The sequence below is a fragment of the Cervus canadensis genome, chromosome X (assembly GCF_019320065.1).
Source record: "Cervus canadensis isolate Bull #8, Minnesota chromosome X, ASM1932006v1, whole genome shotgun sequence".
Taxonomy (NCBI): Eukaryota; Metazoa; Chordata; class Mammalia; order Artiodactyla; family Cervidae; genus Cervus; species Cervus canadensis.
Window position 1 is genome coordinate 125953020 of NC_057419.1, and position 10971 is coordinate 125963990.

At 43.1% G+C, this 10971-nt stretch overlaps 1 protein-coding gene across 1 annotated transcript; it reads right to left on the reverse strand.

Annotated features, from left to right (window-relative positions):
• Positions 1–8819: 8819 nt before the first annotated feature.
• LOC122435727 (protein FAM209B-like) lies at positions 8820–9224 on the reverse strand. Its single transcript, XM_043459843.1, has one exon. The coding sequence runs from the start codon at positions 9222–9224 to the stop codon at positions 8820–8822; it is 405 nt and encodes a 134-aa protein (XP_043315778.1).
• Between the last annotated feature and the right edge of the window lie 1747 nt (positions 9225–10971).

Here is a 10971-nt window from a genome sequence, read left to right on the forward strand (position 1 = left end):
GTCTTTCATGGTTCAGCAACAATATATCACAGGGATACTGGAACAGGCATCTGAAAGCACTCTGGGCACTCATGCTTGCCTGCCCGCCCCACCAATGTCCCCAGCCAGTGCCATAACATCAGATATGCTCATGGCTCTTGGTCCCCTGTGGTCTTCAGCGTCTGAAGGTGTCTGCATTCGCCAAGGGAGGGTCAGTTTCTGACCACTTCTGATCTCTGACTGGCCTGTGTGTGCTGAGTAGTGGCATGTCACTGCTTAGAACGTCAGGAACTGCAGTCCCTTTGGCTCACCTTGTCTGCAGGCAAGTGTGTGTTGTGTGTGGGTATGTGTGTGTGTCTCTGTGTGTCTGTGTGTGTTTAGCAAGAAAGCCCTGGGTCTCTCACCTGCTCCCTTTCTTTACAAGGGTGTGTCTGGAGTCGTCTGGCACTCATAGCTTACCACACAGCAGTCCCTTCCAGCTCCATCTTGGGTGTGGAAAACCTTGTGCTTCTGCACTGCACTAGTGGGACCATCTCTGTTATGTCCTGGGATTATCCACAAATACAATAATAAACCTCTGGGAATGCTACTCTGGCTTAATGTTTCTGGTCACTTCTGATATAGAATCCCCACCCCCGGGTACTGCTCCTCTTCAGATGCAGGCCAAAAGGAGTCACCCAAAGTAATGGCTTAGACACCTACAGGTGTTCTGGCCATGCCTGATTTCTGCTTCTGCCGTATCTTTGGACCTCCACACCCCCAGCACCCAGTTCCCTCGGCCACCCCACTCCCTGCATGTGCCCTTGGCAAATCTCTGAGCCATGTGACCCTTCCTCTGACGGTTGTTTCACCTGATCCAAATGTAGGCCCTGTGGTCTTTCACATTCCCAGAGTTAAACTCACTGCCTGAAGGGCCGCCAGTGACTCCAGCCCCTCCAGTGTGGTCCGGTAGGTCACTCGGGGTTCCTGGCCTTGCACGTTCCTGGCTCTGCTCCTCTGGCTTCTCCTCTGGCTCCTGCGAGGACAACTGCTCCTGCTCCACGTCTGCCACCACCTCCACCTCCTCCGGGCTGTCTTTCCACCAGCAGCCTGACCTCTTGCCCAATACCCTCCATCTCTCTCTCTTCCAGGGCCTCATCTTCCTTTCTTTGCCTCCACACTGAAGAGAGCCGCCTCCTTACTTTTTGCACCACCTGGTGCCTGCAAGGTCCCCGACGCCCCCACCTTGAGGGCAGGCCCCAGGGCCTCTGTCCCCTGAAGACTTGGCCTCACAGCTAAGAAGATCCAGCGTCCCTGGGTGCTCCTGCCAACCGCTGGCAGCGTCTCGCTCTGGACGCGGCCCTGGCTGTGGCCCGGGCTTGTGCACCTGTGAAGGAGTTGGACGTGACGACACAGTAGGTGGCCTGCACAGCCGATGCAAATGCTGCCGTCACCCAGTGGCCATCGCTGCCTCCTTCTGGGGGTGCCCTGAGACTGAAGAATGCGGTGGGGAACCACCTGGAGCAAGGTGCACAGGCCAGCCAGATTGCCCAGGCTAACGGGCCCCCTAGGCTGCTGGAGCTGTGAACCACTCCCAGACTTCTAGGCACAATCTCAGTCATTGGCAGAGAGGGTACTGGGAGTCATGCTCCAGGGACAGGCCCCTAGCCCGAAGGGAGTCACCTCGGTCCCACCCCCTCCCCCCAGGGCCCTCCCTCCCCCGGCTTCCAGGGCTCCAGCAAGCCACCTGATGCCTCTGCTTCACTGAGTGCCTGCCTCCAGGCACATTGCCTGTCTTCCATCCGGCAAATCCCAGATGCAAGTTGCCATTTCCTTGGCCTCCAGAAATTCAAACCATGAATTCCCACTTCCATATCTGAAAAGGACACTCCTGTGTCCCACAGGACCTTTAACCTCTGGGTGCTCTCCCAAAGTGTCCAATGAAAGCGGGGTGGGGGGGGGGGCGGGCAATGTGGCTGGATAATTTCCTCCATTGAGCAGAGAGCCCGATGTGGTCCGGATTCCACACTCACACCCTGTCTCTCCTAGGATGCCTGGGGATTCACTCTGAGAGCCTACCTTAGCATGTCATTTGTCTCACATGGTGCCAATATATAACACACTTGGAGAGGGAGTGTGCTGGCTGACAGGCTGATCCTGGGCAGTACTAGCCAGGACTTTCCCAGATCTCCTTCTCACGTGTGTGGAACAATCTGCAGTGAAGCAGGCTCTCATTCCAATCCTCCTCCTTCCAGTCTCTTCCTTTTTCTGAAAGACCCCGGCCTCTTCAAAATCGGGGGTCCTGCCCTAGCCTCGTCCAGGATTTCCACATGGTAGCCAATACACCACAGACTGAGGGGTCCACAGACAGTGGTTTTAAATCCCCGCATCACTTGACTTATTTCCTCTGGGTGACTCCTGAAACCCCCCACCACTCTTTACTGATACAAACACACAACACAGCAGAAATTGTGAGCTTGTTTATGCCTCTTGATGTAACTGCAGATTTGCAGAGTCACTGTCCAGAGTTGTCACCTGTCATCCTTTCCTCATTCCTGTCCTGGACAGGGGCATCACAGAGATGCATGGACCACTCTCCCCTAGTCTGTGAACGCCCCGTGTCTCCTCTTCTGGTTGCTCCACATCTCATGTTCTGTCACCTTCATTTCTGTGTCTGCAGTGGGCAGGACCCATGCACGCACACACACACACATGCAACACAAGCACACACGTGTAAGGGACAGGGACACAAATGCAAACAGGGAACACGTGGCAGTACATGAGTAACCACTGGTTCCTACAAAATCTAGAGATTTCCATATTTCTTATAGGAAAATCATTCTGATATTCAAATGTGAACTATACCAATGTCCAACTTCCATGAAGGAGCATTAGCACCTAGATATTGATATAGGGAATATAGGGAATTCCATATTTCATGGCAGAAATCGTTGTCTTGATATATGTATAAGACATGCAAAGCATTCCATATTTCATGAGGAAATAGTGGTGCTGATATATTCACTTGTGAAATAGGGGCATTACCAATATCATATTGGATCTCCATATCTTAAGAAAACCAATGCCTAGATTTTCATGTGTGAAATGTAGAGTATCCCATATTTAATGTAAGAAAATCACCACCCAGGTTTTCATGTAGGAAGTATAAAGAATTCCATGTTTCATGCAAAAAACTCTGCATACAGATTTTAATAAAGTGAAATACAAAAAAATCAATATTTTGTGTAGTAAAATCAGCATTGTGATTTTCATATGTAACATATAGAGAATTCTATTTTTAATAGAGTAAAAATGTCACAGTGATTTTCATAACTGAAATATACAGAATTCCATATTTTATGAGGTAAAATTGGTACACAGAATTGTATAGATATCTTATCCCCCCCCCCGATAGATATCTTAAATTTTCAGAATTCCAGATTGCTTGTGGGAAAATTGGCACCCAGGTTTTTCTATGTGTTACCCATAATCTTTAATACTTCCTCTAGGAAAGTTTGATCAGAGATATTCATCTGTGATACATAGATATTTCATATTTATGTAGAAAATGGATGGCCCTATTTCAAATATGATAGATAGAGTACTCCATATTTCATATGGGAATATTGGCACGCATATTTTCTTATATGAAACATAAAGATTTCCACATTTTTGTACAAATATCTGGGCCAGGATTTTCTTATACTAAATGTGAAAACTCTGATATGACATGTATGAAAATCTGTTCACAGATTTCTATATGTGAAATGTAGGGAAGTCGATCAGTCATGTCTGACTCTTTGTGACCCCGTGGACTGTAGCCTACCAGGCTCCTCCATCCATGGGATTCTCCAGGCAAGAATACTGGAGTGGGTTGCCATTCCCTTCTCCAGGGGATCTTCCCAACCCAGGGTTCAAACCGAAGTCTCCTGCATTGCAGGCAGATGTTTTACCCTCTGAGCTACTAGGGAAGCCCATGTGAAATGTAGAGATGTCCTAATTCACGTAGGAAAATCTGTTCCCTGATTATTATAATGTGAAATATAGAAAATTATATACTCATGTCAGAAAATCTTAATTAAGATTTTCATATATGAAATATATAGAATCGTATATGTCAATATAGCAGAAAAGTCATTGTTCCAATTATCATCTGTAAAATGTATGTGATTCAGTATTTCATTTAAGAAAATCTGCACACTGATTGACACACGTGAAACATACAGAATTCTGTATTATTTGAAAATCTATGCCCACAAAAGCCATGCTAATATTTTCATATGTGTTGTAGAGATAATTTAATATTTAATGTAGGAAAATGAATGTCCGTATATTCAAACGTTTTACTGGAGAATTCCATATACTGTGTAGGAAAATGTGCTCACAGATATTCACAAATGTAACATACAGAAGTCAGTATTTCCATCGGGAAATCTTTTCCCAGATTTTCATAGAGTGAATTCCATATATCATGCAGGATCATCTGTGCCTAGATTTTCAAATGTGAACTATAGAGAATCACATCTATTTAGTGCAGATAAAACAGCACTCATATATTCATATGTGAAATGATAGAGTATTGCATATGTAAATCAAGGAAATCTGCACCCAAATATCTTTGTGTGAAGTATAAAATATACCAAATTTCAGGTAAGATAATCTACCTAGATTTTCATTTTTGAAATGTACAAAGTTTCATGAGTGAAAATTTGCATCACACTTTCATATTTGAACTATTGAGAACATACTTCATGTCAGAAGATCTTAATGGAGATTTTCATATAGAAAATATATAAAATTCCATACTATAAGCAGGAAAATGTATGCTCAAACTTTCCTATGTGCTGCTGCTGCTGCTGCTAAGTCACTTCAGTCGTGTCCAACCCTGTGCGATCCCATAGACGGCAGCTCACCAGGCTCCCCCGTCCCTGGGATTCTCAAGGCAAGAACACTGGAGTGGGTTGCCATTTCCTTCTCCAATGTGTGAAAGTGAAAAGTGAAAGTGAAGTCGCTCAGTCGTGTCCGACTCGTAGCGACCCGATGGACTGCAGCCTACCAGGCTCCTCCGTCCATGGGATTTTCCAGGCAAGAGTACTGGAGTGGGGTGCCTTTGCCTTCTCCATGTCCTATATGAGATACACACAATTCCATATTCATGTAGGAAGAAGTATGCACAGACATCCAGATGTGTGATGTCCCGTAAACCATGTATCATGACCAAAAATATACAACTAGATTTACAAAAGGGAAATGCAGATTTCATATTTCATGTAGAAAACTGCACCAATATTTTCATATGTGAAACATAGACAAGTACAATTTCATGCAGAAAAGTCATCCTTCAGGTGTATATATGCATGAAGCTGGGCATTCAAAGCTAGTGACCTGGAAGAAGCCAGAGGAATAGGGTGGGGAGGGATGCGGGGTGGGCTTAAGGATGTGTTGGACACATGTGTACCTATGGCTCACTAAGGTTGATGTACAGCAAAAACCATCACAATGTTGTATAGTAATCACCCTCCAGTTAAAATAAAGAAATCAATTTAAATTACTAACAAAATAAGAAAGAAAAGCACAAGGAACTCTACTCAGTGCTCTGTGGTGACACAAAAGGGAAGACAATCCAACATGAGGGATCTATATAAGCATATAATTGATTCACACTGATGTACAGCAGAAACTAATACAACAATGCAAAGTAACTATACTCAAATCAAATTTGATCTAAAAATATTACAATGCAACTATACCTACAGCAGTGAATAAATAAGTGGTTCCCCCATTTGTAATATATATGCCTTTAGGGCCATCACGCTAAGTAAAATATTTCAGTTAGAGGAAGACAAAAGCTTTATCATCACATGATATTGTTAGTTGAAATACCTGAGTTATAGAAACAGAGAGTTGAATGTGGTTATCAAGGGCTAGTGGAAATGGGCCATGATGGTCCAAGGTACCAACTTTAGTCATATGTTGAATAATCTCACCAAAGAAGATACTGTAAGAGGGCAGGAGGAATATGGAGCTGCACGTTTTGCTCATGTCCATTAGTGAAGTTCGAAATCCAGCTCCACCAGAGTCAACCTCTCAGAAGAGTTTAGTTAAAGATATATTGCAGGCTTTGCCCAGGGCCCTCCAGGTCTTCTGGCCTTGGGCTGGGGAGCAAGCCAGGGTACCTGGGGACAGGCTAAAGGCTGTGTCTTATAGTGGCCCAGAGCTGCTTGCTAGAGCCACTCACTGGCCTGGCCCCAGATTCAGAGCAAAAGCCAAGCTCTCCCATCCCCACCTCCATGACCAAACGGTTGTGGCTTCTGCATGAGTCAGTCTACAGCACTCAGCCCCTAACTGCTGGGTAGATTGAGGAGACTGAGGCCAGCTGCATGCTGGAAGATGGTTGGGCAAGGTATGGGGATCTTGGTAAGAGGAGGGCACAGAGAACTGAGAGCTGCCTCTTCAGCTGGGACTGGCCAATGGTGGGAGGATCAAGACTGGATGCTGGATGAATGCTCCCAGTCAGGATAACCAGCCTGCCCAGGGATCCCCTCCTCCTAAACAGGACCTTGGAGTGTGAAAGTCAAGCTTGGAAGCTTTTCTTTCAACATAGGGAATAATAATTGTTTCGCTAGGGGCTTACATGAACACTGTTACCTCACCGTGATCTTAGTTCAATAGCAGAGGATGTGACTGGCAGACATTTGCAACAGTTAATCACACCCCTCCCTCACCTCTCCCAGAAGTGCGTTTTGCTGAAAACTCATGGGGAGTTCAGGATGTTTAAAGCCATATGCCACCCATCTCCTATCATAGCCATGCAATAAAACTGTCTCTGCTTTAAGCTCCAAAGTTCTGATATCACTTGGCCTAACTATGTTGGGTACACGGGTGTTCATTAACACTAGCACCTAAAGTCTCATTTCTGTAGAGGGTAACTATCTGAGAGAATGACTCATTCCAAAACCACATTCAGTCATTAAATTATGTGCAATTTATTATTCTTCCATAGAAAGCAAATTACCAAACACTGATGGCCACAACAAATTACCAGGTGAATTTAGGACAAAATAACTGTGACAAATGACATCAGGTCTTATTTGAGGACGACGTATTATTTTGAAAACTTTATGATGACTGTGTTTAATAGGATCATTGCAATCCCTCAGTCATGTCTCCTTTTTTGCGACCCATGTACTTTTTGGACCACACATGCCAGGCTTTCCTGGCCTTCTCCGTCTCCTGGAGCTTACTGAAATATGGGTCCATTGAGTTGGTGATGCCAATCCAACTTGAAATCAGTGTTGGAAGTAAACAGAATGTACATTTTACTAATGACAACATTAAATAGAAAAATATTCATCAGGCACAGTACCAGACACTCGGAAACAAGTGTCTGAAGATTTCTCTTCTCTTGAAAATCCAAAGCATATGAAGAGGTTGATTAAAATAGTCTTTCCCCCAAAGAGAACTAGCACACTCTCCTTGCTAACACGAAAACAAGACTGTGGATAACTGAACTATAACAAGACTCTAAGTGGAACTAGTTAAAACCGAACATTATTTTCTTCAATAAGTATACAAACATATTTTACGATTCTTCTGTTTCAAACATTATATAAATGGATTCATTTGCATCTCAATGGAGAAGAGGCACAGACTGTTAAAAACTGAAATAATGAGCATATAGTTTTTCAAAACAATAAGAGGAAGACACATAATAAAGTCAAGATTCCATTGAAATACACATATGCTTGTAATAAAACTTCACGATAAATGTAAAACTGCAACTGAAAAAACTGGTACAAATACAGATTTGGTTAACATCTAGTAAGTACAGAAGAGAATCAACACAAACCAAAGTAAAAGGGGAGAAGTTCATGTTGAACTTAAAGTTTTGTGTGGAAGCACTAAACATTAGTGGACAAAGCCATACTCAGGAAAAGAAAATATGCTCAGTGTTGTTCAACTAAAAATAATCTTTTTATTCTAATATACATGATTTCAGCTTATGAGTCCTTCATGAAAAAAAAAATATTAGAAGACTAATTAAGGACAGTAATCACTGATGGCATGAACAGAGGCAGAAGTTTTGCTGAGCCGAAGATCTTTTTAAACCTCAGATTAAAGATAAAACTCCTGAAGAATTGAGGGTAATAAAACACAATGGAAATATGGAAATAAGATAACTTTTTAGAGTAGACTGGTGAAATTAGAACAATGAGATACATCTACAGACTTATTGGAATGGTCAAATACAAAAATCTGACAAACCATTTACCGGCAAAGATGAGGGACAACAGGAACTCTCATTCATTGTTAGTGGGAATGCAATTTGGAAGCAATTTCTTACAGAGCTAAACATTGTCATACCACATGATTTAGCAATGATGTTCCTAGATAGTTCAGCAAATGATTTGATAGCTACTGCCCACACAAAAACATGCACACGAATTGTATAACAGCTTAATTCATACTATCTCTCTCTCTCTCACATACACACACACAAATTGGAAGCAACCAAAGTGTGCTTTAAAAGACAACTGGATAAACAAACTATGGTACATCAAAGAATATTATTCAAGAATAAAAAGAAATGAGCTATCAAATCACAAACAGAAATGGGTGAAACCTGAATGAATGCTAATAAGTAAAATAATCTAGCCTGGAAAATATAATACACCGCATGCTGCCAATTATATGACATTCTGGAAAAGGTAAAACTATAGAGTGAATAAACATTATCAGAGGCTTTTTTATTTGCTTCAGAATAGTTTTATTAGTTTGGATAAGGTATATCAACTCTCAACAATTCCTTTCCTGCTTTGACTCACAAATCCACTCAGTCGGATTCTTCGTTGCCCCAGAGCTCATAGGTCTGCAGGAATCTCGACATTGAGGGGCTTGAGGTTACCACCGGTTGATGTGGTGATTTTCAGATTTCGCACACTGGACACAAATTTCACAAGATCCATCTCGAGCCGGGTTAATGTATGGAACATATAGTCTTCTTCAGAGGATGTCTTTTCCTTTTGCCTTCCGAGAGAGCCAAATGAGCGGGCCTGAAGGGCAGCAGGAGTCTGCACTTTACTGTGGCCACTCTCTCCTGCCAACTTCACTGTCACGTACCTCAGGACAATGAAGAAAAGCCAGAGCAACGTGATCTCAAGCCAGTCTTGAGCATGTTCTTGTCGATTCTGCCAAATTAAAAAGTGCCCTCTGCAGAGCATCTTCCCCTGGATTTCTTTGGCTTTCTTTCCCAGAGAAGTAAACATTAGGCGTAGACACAGGTAACACCCATGGAAAAGCACAGGAACGATTTCAGGGACCACATGTGAGCCGAGAGGAAATGGCTCCTGGTGTGCTGGTCTGCCCTGGCACCTGGAGACTGAGGACCAGCCAGGGCTGGGCCCTTGCTGACGTCGTAGAGGGCCCCACCCCAGCCAGAACCCAAGTGGCCATTGTGATGACTTCAGGGCTGAGGATAAGGAGGCTTGCAGGGGTCATCTGGTAGTAGGGCCTAAAGGAAAATGGGGACATTTCCAGCAGGTAGTTGAAAAAGTGTCGGGGGCTGACAGATTGTCATCTCCTTCCCAGTGTATTCTTCCTGATACTGGTGCTCTACTGGGAGGGTGGGTCCATCTTTCATTTTTATTTTCCCGTTCCTTAAATCCAGACAATGGGTGAGCAGAGCAGACCCATGGGCATGTGCCCCTGTGGAGCAGAGGGCCAAGTGGGAATGAAAGATAGTAAAAGAGGGGCCACAAACTAGGAGCCGCTGATGTGTTTTTTTGTGGCCTTCACTGTTTCTACAAATGACTATGGTCAGTTGCTAAGTTGTGTGTGACTCCTTGAGACCCCATGGACTGTAGCCCACCAGGCTCCTCTGTCCTGGGATTTCCCAGGCAAGAATACTGGAGTGGGTTGTCATTTTCTGCTCCAGGCGTAGAGGATGTTTTAGGGCAGTGAAACTATTCTGTATGATGTTATGCTAAATAGATGACACTGCATATTTGTCAAAACCCTTAGAATGTTAGAGCTATAAAGTGAATCAATGTATGCATATTAAAAAAAATCATATTGAGAGGTCAACAAATCACAGAAGAAATAAAAAAATAAATCAAAATATGCATATTTTAGTTTTAAGTCTATTTTATCTGATATGAGTATTGCTACTCCTGCTTTCTTTTGGTCTCTATTTGCATGGAATATCTTTTTCCAGCCCTTCATTTTCTGTCTGTATGTGTCCCTTGTTTTGAGATGGGTCTCTTGTAGACAACATATATAAGGGTTTTGTTTTTGTATCCATTCAGCCAGTCTTTGTGTTTTGGTTGGGGCATTCAACCCATTTACATTTAAGGTAATTATTGATAAGTATGATCCCGTTGCCATTTACTTTGTTGTTTTGGGTTTGAGTTTATACACCTTTTCTGGGTTTCCTGTCTGGAGAAGATCCTTTAGCAACTGTTGGAGAGTTGGTTTGCTGGTGCTGCATTCTCTCAGCTTTTGCTTGTCTGTAAAGCTTTTGATTTCTCCTTCATATTTGAATGAGATCCTAGCTGGATACAGTAATCTGGGTTGTGCATTTTTCTCTTTCATCACTTTGATTATGTCCTGCCATTCCCTTCTGTCCTGAAGAGTTTCTATCGAAAGATCAGCTGTTATCCTTATGGGAATCCCCTTGTGTGTTATTATTTGTTTTTCCCTTGCTTGCTGCTTTTAATATTTGTTCTTTGTGTTTGATCATTGTTAATTTGATTAATATGTGTCTTGGTGTGTTTTGCCTTGGGTTTATCCTGTGTGGGACTCTCTCAGTTTCCTGGATTGGGTGACTATTTCTTTCCCCATTTTAGGCAAGTTTTCAACTATTATTGCCTCAAGTATTTTCTCATGGACTTTCTTTTTGTCTTCTTCTTCTGGGACTCCTATGATTCGAATGCTGGGGCGTTTCACATTGTTCCAGAGGTCTCTGAGGTTGTCCTCATTTCTTTTAATTCTTTTTTTTTCTTTTTTCCTCTCTGC

Coding starts and splice junctions, on each gene's coding strand:
- LOC122435727 (XM_043459843.1), bottom strand. CDS start 9,224: ATGTTTACTTCTCTGGGAAAGAAAGCCAAAGAAATCCAGGGGAAGATG.